General features: G+C 41.3%; 1 protein-coding gene across 5 annotated transcripts in view; it reads right to left on the bottom strand.

The window, feature by feature from the left end:
* ddr2a (discoidin domain receptor tyrosine kinase 2a) overlaps positions 1 to 20,235 on the bottom strand; it is a 31,756-nt gene that overhangs the window by 3,756 nt on the left and 7,765 nt on the right. The window contains exons 2-12 of one of the 5 annotated variants that reach the window (XM_032526833.1): positions 13,077 to 13,190; positions 5,349 to 5,451; positions 4,542 to 4,773; positions 4,067 to 4,214; positions 3,140 to 3,242; positions 2,374 to 2,554; positions 2,016 to 2,256; positions 1,813 to 1,878; positions 823 to 959; positions 473 to 683; positions 120 to 352 (exon numbers count right to left, since the gene is read on the bottom strand). In XM_032526833.1, the coding sequence (XP_032382724.1) occupies positions 120 to 352; positions 473 to 683; positions 823 to 959; positions 1,813 to 1,878; positions 2,016 to 2,256; positions 2,374 to 2,554; positions 3,140 to 3,242; positions 4,067 to 4,214; positions 4,542 to 4,773; positions 5,349 to 5,451; positions 13,077 to 13,158 (1,737 nt within the window). In that variant the 5' untranslated portion in view covers positions 13,159 to 13,190. Of the gene's footprint in view, positions 1 to 119; positions 353 to 472; positions 684 to 822; positions 964 to 1,812; positions 1,879 to 2,015; positions 2,257 to 2,373; positions 2,555 to 3,139; positions 3,243 to 4,066; positions 4,215 to 4,541; positions 4,774 to 5,348; positions 5,452 to 13,076; positions 13,191 to 20,235 lie in introns of all 5 variants that reach the window. The other 4 variants (XM_032526836.1, XM_032526835.1, XM_032526837.1 and 1 more) reach the window with 4 other exon arrangements.

The raw sequence follows: 20,235 nt of genomic DNA, 5'->3' as shown, positions 1-20,235 counted from the left end.
TTCTCGTTGGTCATAAGTGATGATTGAGAGCGATTCCTTTTGTATTAGTCTACACATGTTTTTTTAAGCTCATCTAAAGCTGTGAGAAAAGCAGTAGAAGAATGGAATAGAGCATACACCTCTCCAAACTGGCCCTCTCCCAGCTTCTCTTTGAATGTGAGCAGCTTTCGCGGGAACTCCTCCACTGCAACATCCTTCCCTGACAACAGGTCCATAGTTAATGTGGGGATGGCGTATGTGTTGCCTCCGGTTACGCCTTGCAGGTTTACAATGTCTGCCTCTGCGTAGTGAGGGGCGCCATCTTGGACTGCAGTAGATGTGGTGGATTTTGAAGCTGCTGTGCTGGAGGAAGCTGAAACACAGTACGGGAAACTGCAACTAAGAAGTCAAATAGATAAAGTGAGGGACTCACCATGTTGAATATCAATTGAAATGGATGTGTTTATAAAAAAAGACGTGTGTGTCCACCTACCAGGCTCCTCGGAGCTCTGAGCAAACTCCGGCAGCTTACATATGATGCGTGATGGCTCCTGGTAGTCTGGACCAAGGGGGAAGATGCGCTCATAGGTGGAATTAGACTGCTGCTCACTGGTTGTGCTCGACTGGTTGTGGGTGTAAGCGAACGTCTCACTCTGTATTGACAAACTAGCAGTTAGTTCATCGTCCAGCATCCGGCGAGAGGCCTAGAATGAAGGACGTGGGGGGGTGAAGGAACAGATCTGACCACCTCCCAAAAGAAGATTCAATGGAAATGCACAAAATGACTGAACATGCACAGGCGCACACATTTGATCCACAGTAATACATCAGTTATGAGCTCACCTTCTCCAACATCTTCTGCCACACCTGCCTCCACAAGATGATGACAATGATGACCACGAGGATGAAGATGATGGCCACTAAACAGCCAATCAGTATGCGGGTGTTGCTGTCATCTACTTTGTGGGTGGGGTCATCCTCTGGGCGAGGAATCAGGAAGAGAGACATTTTACTGTCTGCATGCATGATGGGGGACCATACTGTACTTCTCAATTTCATCAGGAGTCATGTTCGTTCAAAAGTGAGTCATTACACACTGTATAGGTATGCACATAACTAGACTCAGCAATAGTTTGGATTTACAAAAACACGTACTGAATTTCTTTGAAATGTGTTGCAAAAGCAGAATAGACCTTAAGTAAAAAATTGAATAAACTACGACAGGTAGTGTGACTTGTCAAACAGGTGTAACTAATAAAATTTAAATACCATGCTGCTATTTTGCATGCTGACACACCTACATTTATATTTTTAGTTCCACCTGTGCTTTTCCTGCTGTGACAAGTCGAAATGTCTACCGTGAGAAACCTCCACTTATCAGGAGCAAGAGAATGTTTGATTACTGTTCTGAAAGGAAAATAATCTCTCCATCATCGTAAATCCTGACCATCCTCTCTTTAAGGAATTTTGCTTTTGTCACATGAACCTTTGATTGTAGTCTGTCCTATATGTATATTAACAGCACTTTTAATGTCTTCAATTGTCTTATTGTCCTTTTTACGCTGTCTTGCTGCAAAAAGAATCTCTTACAGGACAATAAAAGTTTGAAGTGAACTGTTCTTCCTTATGTGTTGTGTCTGCATATTAACTTCATCAAATCCTCTGACAAAGTTGTTGAAGACGCCATATTTTTATTTGTCATGCACGTCACAAAATGTATGTGTGTGTGTGTGTGCTTGTGTGTGTGTGTTGTGTGTGTGTGTGTGTGTGTGTGTGTGTGTGTGTGTGTGTGTGTGTGGTGTGTGTGTGTGTGCGTGTGTGGCAATCACTGACCTAGTGGTGTGTCAGGTGTCATTCCTGGCACGGGAGGAGCCAGTGTTGTGTCGTACATGGCTGTATCTGAAAGGCCAAAGACATAGAGCGGATCAGAAATGAAATTGTAAATCTTCAATCAGAAAGCCTCAAAACAGACTTCAATACAGTAATAATAACAAATAACTGTAATTCAATTTAAACATAAATTCATCAGTCTATACCTGACTGGAAGGTGATCTCGCTGAACAACATCCAGGCATCAGCAAAGTAGAACTGGCACTTGATGGCGCTGGCCATGTGATTGGCCAGGTTGACGGTGACGAAGCGGGCGCTGGAGTTCTCATTATCCTCCACGGGGCTAAAGGAGAGGGGCGTGGCTTCCCAGTCTGCCTCAGAGCGGAAGTAACACACCACCTGGCGGAAGACCCTGACGTGTCGTGAGTACATGTTGTTGCAGTGGACCTAGACGCAGATAAAGACACATGAGAAGACTTTCAGTGCGGATGAGATATATAATATATACACACACATATATATATATACACACAGTGTATTAACTTTAATCATCAGGAGCCTCACCTTCATGGTGGTGAAGTTGCGGATGCGGTCAAACTCAAACATGATTTCAACATTGGAGAAGCTCTCATTAGTCCAACCCACGTAGTCATATCCAGGCCACACATTGTGAGTGTCGAGACTTTGTGTAAAATCATCCTGGCCACACACTCCATCAGTCAGCTGGCCCAAGCCCTCTGTCATACTGAGAAACATAGAAGTGTAAAAGAGAGGCAGCAAACAGAGAAACATCCTTTATGGTCAAAGAAAGCACTTAGTAAAACCATTAAACACTAGGTGGCAGCATTGATAAAACCAATTCCTCTTCTGCTGTTGGCTGTGATGTCGTTAAAAAATACATACTAAAAGCCATTTTCTTTTCCCTCTGTCCAGTTGCCTCCACAAAGAGAAGGAAGTCGGCCTTTGTCATGGAAGACATTATTCACCGTTCCATAATTTAAACATTCCTGTCAACAAAAGACTGATTGGTTCATTCCGGTTGCTGAACTTTAGAAGCATGGTTGACTCAATGATTCCTATGAGGTATTGCCTAACTAAGTAAACTACCATGACCCCGTCTCCACCGACTGTCTCTTTGCTTTCACCATGGTGACAGGGCAACAACAAGGTGAGGGGGAAAAGTACTGAGGAAGGATGAGAGCGATGACGAAGCAGTGTAGTGGGTGTTTGAAGAAGAGAGAGGAAGGGAATAATAGAACACACACAGAAACGCGCGCACACACACACACACACACACACACACACACACACCACACACACACACACACACCTGTAGCTGACAGCTCCATCATAGACAGAGTCGTTGAGATAAGCTGAGTAAGCAGGCAAGCTCATCTGTTGTCCTGCTGCAGCGTTGTATGACACCAGACCATCTGTAAAGCAAGGACAATTATTCATTTATGAATTACATAACCCCACAACCCCTTTATGATTCTGAACTCATGCTATGCAAGGAATCCTTGCCCAAAGTTTGTTTCAGAATTGTAGCATTTTCCAGTATGTACTGTGTGTTTAAATATACAGATGCAGACTATGCAGAATATGTGATGTTTTCAAACAGTATGCAGAAACGTTTTATTAGAGGGCCTGTGATTTAACTTTTTTGTTTTTTTTCACTTTTTCCTCTTCTTCTACTTTGATTGGATCTCAGATTTCACCAGGTTTCCATACTCAAAAATGTTGTAATGTTGTAAGAAATATCTAAAAAATATACATATAAAACATATCCACACATTTGTTAAGCCATTTGCTTGACAAACTTTCTCCCAGCTATAGGAGGCAGTACTACTACAACTTATTACTTTTGTTCTTTTCCTTTTAATCTTTCACTTTGACCTCACATTTCACAAGGTCCCATGATCTAAATCTCAAGTTTAAATTTGACACACATGGGTTCCTGGGCATTTTGGGCACGCATGCTTATCTAAAATGCTCATGTACTGTATATGCCATGCATCAAATAAATCTCTGTATATTTGAAATGGTGAGGCGGTGCTATGATTATTGTAGGGCAAATGTGTTTGTGTTTAAAAAACTGTCCATTTATAGAAAAGAGACAGAGAATAAGCTGATCCTTTCTGTCTTTACAGGCTCAAAGGTAAGAACTGGAGCCTCAGCTCAGCTGTCATTTTTGCACTTTTGGCAGGGACTCATCAGCCCTTACATAACCCTTCTTTAGTTGTTGTCCACCGCTTACCCAGCCATTCACAGCCGTAGAGCTCCACTCTCATGCAGACGTTCATGGAGTGGTCTGTGACGGGCATGAAGCGGACGAAGCGAGCGATAATGGGCGGCTCGAGGTCCTTGAGTACAATGTCGTAGGCGTTCCTGTTTCCTTCAATCACCTGCAGATTAAATTAAACAAACACACCTTGACTTCATAAAGAAGATCAGGATGGACGGATCCAACTGACCCATGGCCTCCTTTTATCATTCATAGATAATGAAGAATTACTGAATCAGTCTAAATACTATCTCTATTATGACTATAAACACAGTCATACCAGGTATAAACAATGACAGGCCATAAAAGCATAACCTAAAGGCAGATGATGAGTATCAGTACACAGGGCATCTTTATTACAAGTTTGTTATAAAGGTCCAAATAGATTATGGAGTGACATCCAAGCCAGGATACACCCCAGCCAGCAAAGGCTGATAGGTCCACTTACCTGCTTGCCCTGCCTGTTTCTCCATGAGATCCAGCGGCTGCCATCGCGGCTGTACTTAATCTTGTACATCTGAGCAAACTCATTACCGATGCCTCCCGCGTGACGCCCCTGAGTGCCCACAAGGGTGATGAAGTGGAGCGAGCGCAGGTCAATCTGAAGGAACTCTTTCAGGCTGTCTGGCTCCACTGTTATCTCTGGACACCACGCGCCATCGCCCTCCTCCGAGTTCAACCTGGGAGAGACACCGAGAGAAAATGCAGGGTGGGGGAAAGGATGTTCATATTTAAATTACAGCAGGAAATGGAAAAGAGCAAGACGGAGAGGAGAAATTAGAACAGGATGGAGAGGAAACGGTGAGAGGAAAGTTAAAATGAGTGTGGTGGTGGATTTCAGTTCTTATAGCATGTTATAAAAACAGCTTGGAGACAGCCTGCGTCATAAATTCATCTTAAAGTGTTAACTTTGGGCAAGGGGCTGGCAGGGGCGAGGGGGAGCTGGGTGAGACTGAAAACACAGCTGGTATGGATGGGGAAAGTGTATTACATCATTACTCTGATACTTACTGACGGCCACCCAAGTTCTTCTGCACACACGCACACACACACGCACACACGCACACACGCACACACGCACACACGCACACACACACACACCTCCCTAATCATATGGCTTTAAGTAGAACTGATACCGTAGTTTGTGGCTTACTTTAAATAAACAGGCACCTTGCAGGATAAGCCACCCACACACTCATTATCAGGGTAAACATACTAGCAAATGTGTGTGTGTGTGTCTGTGTGTGTGACCTACCTGCCGTATCTAGCAGCGGTGGATTCAGACCACTGGCTGGAGGCAGTGATGTCCTCGTCCTGTATCTGCCCTCCTGACATGCCCATGGGATACCGACACACACCTGAGACACAACATTTCTGATTTAAAGACTAGAAGAAATAAGGTCATGATGAACATCCACTCAGTGCCCTGATATGTTTAGCAACAATTATCCTGTATTTTCTACTAATTACAAGTGCTGTTGATAATAAGCAGCTCTGTTTACCAGTGCTTTTACATTTGGAAAGTAGTAATTATATTCTAATTTACTGTAAGTCCTTGTTTGATTACCGGTAGGTAGTTTTGGAAAGGCCAGAATTACAGAAAAGTCTTTAATTTAATCATTTTTTACACTGTGGTATTACTCCATTTACTTAAAGGAGTAGTTTGACATTATAGGGCATGGACGCAGGAACTAGGGGTGCAGAGGGTGCTGCAGCACCCCCTTAGCAAAAGGTAGAAAAACTACAACCATAATTCAAAATTACACATATTTGCTTTAATGAATAGATTATTGACATTAACATACTACCTTCCATTACAATTAAATGTAATTTGATTTTAAAATTGGGATGGTAAGAAATAATTTGATCAGAATGAATCTGCCAAGTTAGCCACGAGCGAGGCGCACTGCGCTCCTCTGTCACTCATTCATCCGTGAAGATAGTGGTGGAAACTTTCCTGGTGGGTCAACAGTACAGAAGTAAGCTTGCCTATAACATGGCACAAAGCGCATTTTGGATTTCTTCATAAATCAATCACAGGCTAAAAAGCCTAATAGACCTGAGTTAGAAAACCCAGCAACTGTAACCGAAAGAAGTAGCAGCAGCACCTCTCCACCTGTCACTCCCACAGCCACCCTGCTAGCCAACAGACGACAAGGCAGCTAACTTTTGATTTGATTTAATTTAATCCAGTGATGTGTTTTATATCCTTGTATTTTGTGGCTCAGTGTTTGAAGATTTGTGCCTATATCTTGTGTTACCCGTGCCTAGTTTTGCCCTGACTTGGATTTTATTTTTCCGCTTTTGGAGCGTTGTGATGGATGTAGTGTGGTGTGTGGTGGCTGGCTTTGGCTGAAAAAGTTACTCTCAGAAATTTGTCAGCACCCCCAACTCAAAATATGTTCCCGCAGCCATGTTATAGGGAATACTCTTTAGCTTTTTGCAGAGAGTTAGCCGCTAGCGTAAGCTAGATAATTAGATTGATACCCATGGACATTTATCTATGCTGACACCACTCCCATGTCTGTAATGTTACACTACGAAGCTACAGCCAGCAGGTGAATAGTTACATCAAGAGTGTAATTCAAGTAAATCCTCCTCTTCTTTTTTTACATTTACTTGAGGAAAGTAATTTTACTTCTACTTGCAAAAATCTTAAACAATGTCTCTATTTATGCAGAGTAGTTTTTAAACTCCTGGTATTTGAAGCTACCTGGATTATGTCACTCTGAAACACGCCACTCCTCTCGGCTTGTTGTAGTTGTAAATTCGAAACTGCACACATGTCTAAGACAGAACTGTTTAATTCCCAGCTTCTTTCAAGAAACCTGCAAGTGCTGAATGAAGGGGTGGGGTTGTGGGTTGTGATGTGAGGGTACAACACACACAACCACACACACACACACACACACACACACACACACACATACACACACTACACACTCTTTGCACTTAAGTTGTGGTTGTTTTATTGAAATAATAAGCTAGATCCATTCAGTGTCTCTGCCAGTCCAAACAGTGCTGGTATCAAGCACATGTACAGGAGTTAGTGTGTGTGTGTGTGTGTGTGTGTGTGTGTGTGTGTTGTGTGTGTGTGTGTGTGTGTGTGTGTGTGTGTGTGTGTGTGTGTGTGTGTGTGTGTGTGTGGTAAAGCTGGCAGGTTTCAGCCCATCACACCCCCACTGTGCGGCCAACAGAAGCAATATGCCCCGCTCTGTTTCCTGCATGCCCGTCCGCCCCCTCATGTCTCCTCTGCCCTCCTCTCACTCCTCCTGTGTGGTCTCTCCCCTCACTCTTTTCTTTTGTTTCCTTCAGTGGCAAGAGGTGATAAAAGTTAAGAGCGCGATTTAGAAAAACTTCATCTCATTAGGACTCAGCTGGCTAGTGGCTAACTGAGCGTGACACAGTCAACATGGTATCTATTAACTTTTACAAGGCTCTGAATGAATCTACTGATTTCTGGCTGTTTCCAAGAGCGAAAATGAAAGGGCATTTTCCATTGCGTGTTATCTGCAGGGTTGAGTTGATCTATGTTTAGGCTTAACATTGATAACTCCACCTAACAGGATATTAGCACTAGTTAGCCTCATTTATGGATGAAGGAGCGTTTGGAAAAACTTGATTTCTGTGTTTGTGATAGCGTTGGGTTGCAGCTTTCAGTGGCGCTGTGGGAGGAAGGGAGACTGAGGCAAAACCTGGCCTCTTGTCTCACTTATAAAACCTTTGAGCAAGTGCCAGCAACAGCAGAGCTCGAAGTTCAAGGCCTTCTCTGTCCCTCTCCTACTCTTTATTTCTTCCTTTTTTTTATCTTTCTGTGATTCTCTCTTCCTCTTACTTGATCTCCTCCAAATATTTGCTTAAAAGTCACAATGTGAAAATCCCTTGATGGACTGATGACCTGATAGGCCGCTCACATATCTGTGCAAGCAAAACCCAGCGTAGATGTAACCACACGCACGGAGGCAGGCTTCATCTTGGCAGTGACACAGTGACAGCTTAAAGGAGACACAAACAAAAACTCTTCCAGATGTCTAAATTTGCCTCCTCTGTCCTCCTTTCATCTTGTCCTTTCTAACCTTTGTTCCATGCTTCCCTCTTCACTGCAGCCCTCATCACTTATCCCCAAATGTTTACACCCCTCCACTGCACTCCTCTTTCTCTCCCCGCAGCAGATCGCATTGGCTATGAGCAGACCGCATTACCAAAAATCATCTTACTCTTCTCATATTTTCAGCATGTTAGCAGTATCCTTGGCTGCATAATTACGTAACCATTTTAATGATAGGTGCGGTGCTCAAAGTGCGCGTACGATAGCTGTAGTAAAACACAAATTATCAGAACACGCTTCAAGACAAACAGCAGAGATTTCTAATAAATGATTTTTAAATCAATTCAGGCCAGGATAAGATGACAAGGAACGTTATTGTTTGAAAATGGAAAAGCTGGAATGATAATCACTGGCATCGAGTAGCTGAAATGTTGTGTGTGTCTTTGGTGCAGTGTTGACGCCTGGTCCAGAGGTTATGGGTTTGAGGTTACTGGCATTACTGCACTTGTGAGAGTCATGAGGCTCATTCACACAGAGGTAAAGAGTGCAAACAGACATGAGATGACCAGAGTGCAGCATCTTTGACTCCTACTGTCTCATCGTGTCAAAAAGACTAAAAGGAACACAGGTGGTGACATAAATAGTGTCATTTTGCTATGACGTTTTGCCAGTAAAACAGACTGATATTTACACACACAGAGATAATGCAACATCACGAGTTAGGGAAACGTTGACTAATTGCCTGGGACATAATTGAAGAAAATGGGAGTCATTATCAGAGTCTTTAACCACATCCTCGAGAGAGTCAGAGAGACGGGTTTCAGTATATATATCGTGCCGGATGTGTGGCCGCTCTTCAAAACGTTGGTTTTTGCTGTGTTTATTTATCCAACCAACCCACTCAGAGGTGAGCCCTGGGGTGAGCTATGGGGGCAGGCGAGTGTGTTTGTTTGGACGCACGCACACATACACAGATATTCTCCCCCACACTTAAACACACATCACCCATAAGGCTCAACATTTGGCCACAGTATCTAAAAATATCACCCCCGAAAAAGGTGGAAAAATACCAGCCTTGTGTGATGGAGGAATAGAGAGAGAGAGAGAGAGAGATAGAGGGGGGAGAGAGAGAGTTGAAGGAGTAATGGACCAAACCCTCTCTCTCACCACTCTTGATTTTAACCGCACCCTGACTACTGAAAGGCAGGTTTGTTCTGTAGTGTTTGCTGTCCAACTGCTGGCTCCAAACACACACACACACACACACACACACACACACTCACAACACACACACACACACACACACACACACACACACACACACACACACACACACACACACACACACACACACACTCGTCGTTTCGCAAGTTGATGTTCTGCTGGATAATAGCTGTCCATCAAGGGCAGTATTGGTTGTGTTGCTCATAAATGTACTGTCTGCTTTATTACAAGTATTACATCTACACCACTGCCACAATTTACATTTTAAGAAATTACAGGATCACAACTCAAGATTCTGTTGTCTTTTGAAAGCTGCACTGATTCATATTTTTTATATTAAAATTAAATGACCACATGTAATAGGACAGGGGTCACTAGTAGTGACAAACTCACAGCTCAGCAATTTTAATCAGCTACTTAGTGCTTTTATCGCCTTTTAATCCATTTTCTGTTTCGCAAAAAACTAGTTAAAACTATTGTCAGCGACTAACTTGTGAACATAGTGAAGCATTTAGCAGCTAAAAAGTTATACTTTTTCCTCAGGAGTTGGGGAAACGCAAAGCAAAGGTAAAAAGAGAGTGATAATTGAACGTACATCCAACAGCAACTCCAAATGAATGCTATTTTTTCTGTGTCTGCTGGATGTAGATAGATAGATAGATAGATAGATAGATAGATAGATAGATAGATAGATAGATAGATAGATACTTTATTCATCAAGAAGGAAATTGTAGGCATCCAGTAGCAAGACAACATAACACAACAAACACATATACACACATATATCACACATACTGTACATAAGAATAAAAATCACTCACAGAAATGCAATGACTATGATAAGGTGAGATACTATTGGAGACTGTGTGTAATGATGATAGTGCAAAAGTAAAAAAGTGAACAGTGCAGGGATTGAACAATGCAGTAGATCATGATAAGATGTTAACTATGACTATAAAATATATAAACGTAATAACCTATAAACTTACTGACTGAATAAAAAAAACAACACTATGTAACAGTATGGATTGTGTAAATAGACGACTGTCAGCTGACACGGTCGCCACAACAACTTCACAAGGTGAGAGGGAAAAAATGTGTTCACACCACTGCTTTACAGACATGCTGTTACATTCAGTCAGTTGCTCTTAACACTGGAATGGGATCACAAACATGAAACAACCAACATGTTTCATGGTGAGGTACGGTGTGTTGTACCTTTGTAATTAAACCATATGATGTTTACCTGTGACATGCTAAACACAGCATGAGTATTTAAAAAGATATAACCTCAAAAGAGAGGTCTGGGCACCCGGGTTGCTCGGTTGGTAAAGCGGGCGCCCACATGTAGAGGTTTACTCCTTGACGCCTGGGTTTGACTCCGACCTGCGGCCCTTTGCTGCATGTCATACCCCTTCTCTCTAACCTTTCATGTCTTTAGCTGTCTTAAAAGCCTAAAAATGCCCAAAAAGAGACAAAGCCTCACAGCGATGTGTGATTCCAAGAGAATGTTCTAATCCAATAATTCACTCGTTCATTCATTCATTCAAGGTTTACTCTAAACATCCTCCCGATAATAGTACTGCTTAATATTTGGCTGCTGTGCCCAGGCCTCTGCTTATGTCCACACCTCCTCCCCCTCCACAGTGAAATAAAATTCGCCCACTTACGATTAAAATGGGAAAGACAGGGATGGTATAACTCAATTGCTTGGGAATTTTAAACAGAGGAAAGTTGGCATCACCCAACATCTCAGTTAACTTCAGCCATGAATATTTTCCCGACCTTGGAAAAATGACTCTCTTCTCAATGCAGCAGAACTAAAGCATTAGACAGAATTATAGGTGGATATATCCTGTTTCCATATATTAGAGCAGGTTGAGATTTAAGCTTTTAGTGAGGTGATTTTTATTTCTTTTAAATAATCGTTGGCGGTTTTTAAGTGAAGAAATCCCTTTGGGTTTGATTACAGATACTAACGTTCATCTTAAATGGTGAACTTGTTGAACTTTGACCATGATCAGATGCAGAAGTAGTCCTTTTCATGACTTATGAGTGGTAAAATACTGGGAACACACACACACACACACCACACACAGTGCTGGGGAGAAAGACAGAGCCTATTTCAATGGACTTTCCTTCTGTCAGAATGTCTGGTATGCATTAGCCACAGACTCCAGTGGGATAGCTCGATCCACAGTATGCGTGTGCATGTGAGTATACAGTGCGCATGCAAGCAGGCACACACACACAAGCATGCACGCACAAACACACATACATACACACACACACACATACACAAACACACACACACACACACACAAACACACACAGTAAGAAGACAGACAAGCACAGAAAGTCACTACCCCTGTCAAACACTGAAATCCTAAATTAATTGTAGTTAGAGATGCCTCATAAAATGTCCACAATCAAAAATGTTGAAATAATTCTAAAGAGCTAACACTGCACTTACAAACACTGCAGTTGAATGTTTCAAATATCCTATGTTACATTCACATCTGGTTTAAACAGACCAAACATGTAGCTATTAATATGTATGTGTAAGGAGACATACGCCTGAAAGTAACCACAGCATGCACACACTGTTTTCCTTGAAACTCCTTCTGTAAAAGCGCTGTGTGATCTCTATCTTGCTCACCCTCTCTATTTCTTTCCTCGCTTTTTTAGTTTTTTGTTAAAACCCCTCATAAAATTCTTCACTCTTTTATTCTACTCGCTTTGGCACAAAGAACGACTGACTGACAAACAGGAAAAGCCAGGTTTTGAGTGTGTGTTTATGCCCAAAACTGATCTGTGTGTGTGTATTTGTGCACGTCTGTACAGCTCAAATGATTCAAGGTACTCTATGGGCAAGCGCTCAAGAAAACAACCGCTGTTTGTTTTCGGTCTTGGTTAAAAAAAAAACGCAGGTTTGATTCAGCACTGTTGACTGAGAAAAACCCCAGGCCTGTCATCATGACCTCATGTCTGTTTTTATTTTCATACACTCTTAAAAAGAAATTGAATTTACACTTGTATACCAGCATGGTATATATAGTCAAAAGTTTTATTTTGAAAGTGGAAGTGGGATGGAGTAAGGCGGTAGGATGTGGAAGTGACCGGGCGTTTTTTTCCCACTGTTTTTTTCTTTCTTTTTAAACCCTGCTTGGCAGAGTGAGGTCAGGGTGACCCGTAAACTCTGCGTTGAACCTTTCTGACAAAAAACATCATTAATTACTGTTTAGATCTGAACACATGACATTCATTATCTCTTCCAAGATGAAGAAAACTCAGCGTGATGACAGAAGCTTAGAAGCTGAGGTTTATATTGGCAAATATCTGCTGTATGTCTACATTGTCAACCATGACCAAAAACCTCTCTCTGGTTCCTGTTTGACTCTGTCTCTGTCCACAAAATGCTGCTACTCTATTGCCTTGTTAAAAAAGGACTGGTCCTTTTTTATTGACATGCTGGGATCAAAGAGGCCAAACCAGAGAGAGGGGACAGCATGGCTCCCACAAAGCAGCACTTATCCAAAATCCAACTCAGACTGGACTGGAGCACCAAACACTACCCAAAACTCACAAAACTCATTTCACAGTATTCACAAACTCTCCATTATGATCTTGTTGCATTCTGAGACGTGAGACACCTAAATCATAGCACTGATAAATGGGAGATGCGGTTTGCCCTCTCGCGGCAGCACAGACCTGGGTTGACCTGTGATGTGACGGATCCTAACAGGTAGAGGAGGATGAGCAGGAGGAAGTGAACGTCCCACAGGTGCTTCATCCCAAACACACGCACAGAGTCCGGCTTCCAATCTGAAAGACAAGATGGACACAGCAGGTTACGCAAATGTGCGATACGCAGGCTCGATGGTGTTATTTTTGCCTCCAACGTTGCCTTCCAGTCAGTTAACCCAAACCTTAACCCTAAACATAACCAAAAAAACACCAAACACTGATACACAGCTTAATATGCAGTTTGACCAAAAGGCTAAAACTGGGAAAAATAGCTCAGTCCGTAAGCACATTTTATTTTATAATCACGACTCGGTGTTCATGGGAACCAAACGTTTATTTGCACATACAAGGGAAAAATGGGAGTTTAATTTGAAGCCTGTTTTTGTTCCACTCATTAAAAGACACAATAATTGCCACCAAACTGAGATTTTTCCATTTACATAGTGCTTTATCACTCTATGAGAGAAGGCCCATTAAAATCTAACAGTGGCAATATTTCAATATCAACCGTACAAGACACAATAGTCTGAGTTTAAATAAATTCAATTTTTTATAATTTGAGATATTACACGCTAATTGTAAGAACAACTGATGAATGAATAAATGATGGAGGAAGGGGAGAAAGAGACACTGAGTCATAGACATGACTTCAGCTGCAAAGACACAGCGCCAACAAGCCGCCTCCATCTGACCACTTTAGTCCAACAGCAGAGCAAAACAACCAGTTTCAACGAGTTTCTGTCCACATTTCCCTTGTGATGTGACTTCAAAAATGTTGAGTTTGAAAAAAAAAATGAAAAATATACGGACTAACATGGCAATGCATACACCCTTCTGTAACTTCACACACAACTTTGCTTATTAACTTTTGACAATGTGACGAGGATGTGCAGTTTACACCCACATTAGCAAAAGCTTCCACTTAGTTTGCTTCACTTAAACAGCTTAGTGTAGTTACTGACCGAGTTAAACCAGTGGGGGCACTTTTACTGCTGCTCAAAGTCTCTGTTATATAACTCAGTTTTATTGTTCACACCATGTTATTTGCATCTTATGTAACAAAACTGCAGCAAATGAGACACTTTGGTGTTAGTAGAGAGATAAATCAAGTGTTCATGTTTTGTGTACTTTTACACTTATTTTTTTAGTTTAGCTTTCCACAGCTTTTGTGTTATTTTACCACTATCTAATGATTTTGTGTCTTTATTGTAGTGCAGGCGACTAGCTTTGTGCTACAACCCCAATGTAAATATTTAAATACTAAAGACTTCAATAAAGCAGGGTTATCTTAACCCAAAAAACAAAAACTACCAGAGGACTGTGGGAATTTTCAGGGTGTGTGTGTGTGTTTGTGTGTGTTTGTGTGTGTGTCAGACGTTTCCTGGTCTTCATCACCGGCCAAAATCAACCTTTTCCTGACGTTGCCCCATTGAAATAACAGAAGGATCAGCAGCATGCCGCTCAGGGCTGCAGTGCTCTGCTCCGGTCAATGGGACATGACTGGACTACAGTACACGCTTTCATACATACTGTTCAATGTGCTGTCAGTGACTGTAGAGTATTATTCCAAAAATATCATCTCTATGCTTATCTCTTGTTGCTTATGTTCAACAGGTCTCCACCAGCAGAGACTTTGTCTGCTAACGCTCCAGTTCACCTCTGTCCAAATTAATCTCTGGCATATATGAGCAGCAGGTTCACATACATGTCATTATGGGAAACAAGTCCAGACCGGTTGATTTTGAGTTCATGCCAAAATGTAATCTATTTTTAACCAGCAGGCTTGATTTTGTAAAGATTTCCTGGCTACAATGCCTGGACATGTGTATTTGATATCTTGATATTTATGTTTTTTTCCATAGACAGGCACTGTGGATTCAAATTGATTCTCCAAACTCTCTTGAATCAAAAGCTAAATGCTCAAGTCGACCTTTAAAGTAATTCTGTAGTAAAGCTACCTCCAACTAATCTCGTGCAACCCACATTGATGGCCCACCTGTTTTATTTTTGTTGCCCTAATTAAGGTCTGACTTGCCTCTTTCATTGTGCCTTAACACATAATCTTATTGCTTTTCTTACTTCTGTTTCCTGCAGCTTCAGATTACAGCCACTTCCCACTGAGACGCCTTTACTAAACTCAACTCCTTTTGGCTTTTCATAGCTAATGAAACATAAACACCTGATGGCTTGTGTGTATTTGGAAGTCAAAAAGTGTGTTTACCATATGCTGGAGAACATTTATGTAAAGACTGCTTGTGCTGTATCAGGGGGGAGAACTGACCTTTGGTTCTCAAAGGACCATAATGGTGCATTTGCATGTTTAAGCCCATTTATCACATACATTTTGCATTTCCGCTCACTGTTTTCCAAAGCATGCTATAACTGGGGATGTGGGTCAATCTCCCTTGTCTTTAACATTTTTTCCATTTCATTTTTTTTCATTAACCTTTTTTTTACCAGAAATAATCCCATTGAGATTCAGAATCTCTTTTACAAGGGAGTCCTGGCCAAGACAGCAGCACAATAGTTCCATATTTAACAAAACAAAAAAGACAGTTGGTAATTTTACATTTTACAACATCTCAACATAATCACCAGCAGCCCCCAATAACAGAACGTGTGCATGGAGGACTCAAATAGTTCTTTATCCTAATTTTAAACTGTGTCATTGTTGGTAGGTAGTCTAATTTAAAATGCTTCTGCACTTCATACCAGAATGAGGGTGCAAAAACTTTAAAGGCACTTTCACCAAAGACAGTTTGCACTGGGGAAAGGTCATACATGATTTGTCCATTTGATCAAAGATTACATGTCCTGGTGGGGACTTTCTAGTCCAGATTAAAATATACCCCAAACTGTTGGATTGATTATCATAAATGTAGCATAGGTCCCAAGAGAATGACTTCTCTTGACTTTGTATCAAAAAGGTAAAAAATGTCTACTTCTCCAACACATTAGTTCATGAGAAATTACAATATCTCTAATGATCAAACTCCTGTCAGCTTCAGCTGCACTTTGAGATCAATGACATAATATGCTATTGAGCTTTTGTTACATGTTAACATGGTAAAGTCAGCTGAGCTTTATAAATGACAGCGGAAGCTGATCCAAGCTTGACAAACTTTAATACAGTTATGACCAAATCTGAAAACATATAGTACAGCTGAGCCCAAGAGGCTGCATCTCAAGCCAAATCAATTCTTTTTGTAATGTTAGGGTTTTGCTCCAAGTGGTACACCGTAGATGATAAATACATGAAGACATCCACTTGGTAGACTCTTCAAAAACTATCCCTACTTTGGTTGCTGTACCACACACAACTCAAAAAATGCCTACATCAATCAATTCGGCATCTCCCCACTTTTTTCCAATTTAAAAGCCTTTGGTAGGCTTTAACCTTCAAATACTTATCGTTTTGGACCCTTACAAGATTATTCATTATTATAGATTATTTAAGACGTTTTTCACTGTTCTTTGTTTTATCCTCAGAGTTAAAGCTGCAAATACGAGATCCAAGCCATTGTTGATAGTCTTATACTTTGAGTGTATGTTAAGTTGAGTGTACAGTACACTTTCTAGATACTCGTGGTTTAGTAATTGTTTAAATGTGAAAATGGATTTCCTGTGTATCAGTTGTATTGCTATTGCCTCCTATAGATCCAGTGTGAAGTGAACAGCTGTTCCCCCGCTGGCCTCTGTTACAGAACAGGCACAGGTTCACAGTTCTAGAAAGGGGGTCAACAGTAACAAATTTTAAAATTACAAATTAGTCTAATTATTTGCATGTTGCATTTGAAGCAGGAGGTTTTGTATTTGGTATGCACTTCCTGTCGTTAAACTTGAGTTTTTCCACACAGAAGTTTTATAATTTCATAGTTCGTGCAAATTTGTGTTTGAAAAGTGGGCATTGGTCTTTAAAATAAATGTCCACAACTACACCTTGCAGTAAAACTGATTTTTTTAAAAACTGAAAACACAATGAGTGTTGGTAAAAGAGAGCTGGTGGGATTGGAGACCACAATAAGGACCCGCAGCTGCATAAACCCTTCAGAGGTGAATTTATTCTCATAGCTCCTGAGAGACGGAGCAGGACAACAACAGGAGATCTAGGTCACATGCAGACGCCTTCCCCACCTGGATGTAGGAGCAGAGGAAAGAGGGATATACAGTATAGGTTCAACCTCCGGGCCTGTGGTGCAGGAGCACATACTGTGGGTCAGTGATGCTGAAGTAATGCTTCAAAGTTTATTTTCACGAAAGAAAAATGTACTGGTACTTTACTGCTGATTAAACAATTTATCCAGTAATGACCAGCAGACATTACTAGGGAAAGTTTGGTTTGGATATCACTGGTCTGAGGTAAAGTCTGCTCTCTTCTGTAACCATGGTGCCCAGGTAAACTGGGTGCACTTACTTTTTGATGAGAATTGAGCTCCCTGTTTGTCACAGCCAGATAACTAACAAAGCGGTGCAGGCCGTCGAACATAAAGTGGTAGCTGGAGGGTCAAAAGGGGAAATAAGAGGAGGTAAGATGGGGGAGAAGTGTAGTTTATAAAGGGGAGTAAAGATGCCATGCCGGGCTTTAGCTAGGGGGCTTTCGAAACATGGCGGAGGCATGTATAGGTACAGGTACAGATACCTGTCCACAAATCCTACCACAGCAGTCTGTATCGATGACGTTTCATTTCCGGGATTGTTCAGGTGCTGACAGAAGTTCAGCCGGATGTCTTTCATTTTGGCAGATGTTTGTTACCTTCTGCATTCTTTGTGTTGGCATTTTAAACTTTGGTCAATTTATGGATGACTGCTCCTCAGATCTCTGCAGGGTAAATCCAGACAGCTAGGTAGACTATCTGTCCAATCTGAGTTTTCCGATGCACGACTAAAACAACTTTTGAACGTAAACATGTTCCACCAAAACAAGTTCCTTCCCGAGGCTATTTTAGGGAGGTTGCTCCATCGGACGTTTAGCACCACCCAAGACAATTGATGCCAATAAACCAGAGCACGTTGTTCTCCTATCCCCATGCTTAGTGGACTGGCAATGTGAGACTACTAACACAGTAATGCAGGGTAAAGTGCAAGGAGTGGGTTTTCTTTCAAAGTGAGGCCCCGAGACCTACAAGGATGTTAGGTTTGTACTCAGACAGAGAAGTACTACCTGCCTTTCTGGCCACTGGGTATTACAGAGAGTACACATGTGAATATGTTTCTCTTGACAGTTGTATTTGTGCACCACATTTTGCAAAACATATTAAAAAAGCATCTCTGGGGCACCCTGGCAGCTCAACTGGAGGAGTGTGCGCCCCATGTGCAAAGGCTCGATCCTTACCACAGCGGCCGTGGGCTCGATTCCAACACATGGCCATTTGCTGCATGTTATTCCCCCTCCTTCTCCCCTTCCCTATCTTCAGCTGTTTTGTCAATTAAAGGCCTAAATTGGCCAAAAAATGATCTTACAACAAAAAAAGCCATCCCTGAGCTGACATGTCTAAAGAGGGATTTGTGACTTCAAAAGAGTATTCTTGAAGGTTCTTCAGTTGTTCGTCAGTACTAATGATCTAATCAGTACTAATTAGCAAATGTTAGCATGCTAACATGCCAGACTAAAATAATGAGCATAGCCTACTAGCTAAACATCAGCATGTAAGCATGTTAGCTGCTGACATTAGCATTTAGCTCAAAGTCCATAAGTACAGCCTCCCAGAGCTGCTAGCATGGCTGCAGACTCTTCTTCAGTCAAGTTCTAAAATCCAAACAGACTCTGATCTCATATCTGTCATACAGCTAACCTTCATGAAAGTCTACACCACAGCACGGCTCATTCCAGGGTCACATTTATCTAAATAAACCAAAGTCAGGTCCACTGACACTTTGAAAAGCTTTCAGAAAAGAAACAAAAAATAAACTTAGGCTGAAAGTGTATAAGATGATCAAAACATGGTCCTTTAAAGTAGAGAAGCATGTTTGACACATTTCAAAGGTCCAAAGGAGCATTTTTCTCATCAAATTAAATTACTACATGTTGAGATGAGAAGACAGCAGAATGGGAACCAGTTTGTTTCTCTAGAGGACAGAGATGATCCCCTTTTCTGTGCTGTACCTTCAGACGATGTGTTATAAATGTCTAGGGAATAACTCATAAAGGAAAGGTAAAAAAGACATTCTTAACCCTGATGTGGAACGAGGAGGCCCCTGAGCACAGCGTCTTTAGAGGGCCCTTCACTCTGATTTTATACATATCCATACACTGTCATTACAAACCTTGATGTTGTAAAATAAGTATCCTAAGGCCAAAGACCCAGATCATATTTTTCTATTTATTTCACATTATATCGCCAACAATTCTCTAATATTCAAGTATTAAATGCACAAACATATCTCCTGTGCCCAGGGAACGTTGTGGGCACTATCAGTAACACTAAGCCTAATGTCCTTTGTACTTGGTAAACAGAAACACAATATAAGCTTAAGTGGGCTGCAAATGTGGGTACATTTAAAAAAACAAACATGTAATGTTAATCTTTTAGAGACAAAATAAATAAGAAATATACAACCAACAGTTCTATCTCTCAAAATCTTTTCATAACTATGTTATCGCACGACAGCAGTTTACAGTACTTTTCTCCCAGAGGATCCATATGTTGCTGGATGTGGTGACAAGTTGTTATGGTTGTGTATGTTTCTGTTTCCTGTTATATTTTTCTGTCTTGTTTTACGTCATGTCCTGTGTTTTTCCACCCTGATGTGTTTCACCTGTCTTCAGTCCTAGTGTCACCTGTCCTTTTTTAGCTTATTAACTCTTGTATTTTGTCTCTGTGTTTTCTTCGTCTGTTGTCAGGTCATTATTTCTGTTTTGTATTTTGAGTGTTTGTAGTACTCCTTGTGTCTCTGTTTTTTTTGTGATTTCTGTTTTTGCCCTCCACGACTTTTTGGGAATTATTTTGTCTGTTGTCTTCAGGACTCCTATTTTGTAAGGATTTTAGTTTATTAAATCCTAAACTCACCACTGCCTGCTGTCTCTGAATTTGGGTCCGCCATTTTGCCTGAACCCCATGACAAAAATGACTGTATCTACTGTGCCAGTGGGAGTTATGGCATGTAATTCCAAGGTAAACATAAT

The sequence above is a fragment of the Etheostoma spectabile genome, chromosome 9 (genome assembly GCF_008692095.1).
Source record: "Etheostoma spectabile isolate EspeVRDwgs_2016 chromosome 9, UIUC_Espe_1.0, whole genome shotgun sequence".
In the NCBI taxonomy this organism is placed as follows: Eukaryota; Metazoa; Chordata; class Actinopteri; order Perciformes; family Percidae; genus Etheostoma; species Etheostoma spectabile.
Note: the sequence above shows the minus strand (reverse complement) of the source record. Positions and strands in the feature narration are given on the sequence as shown.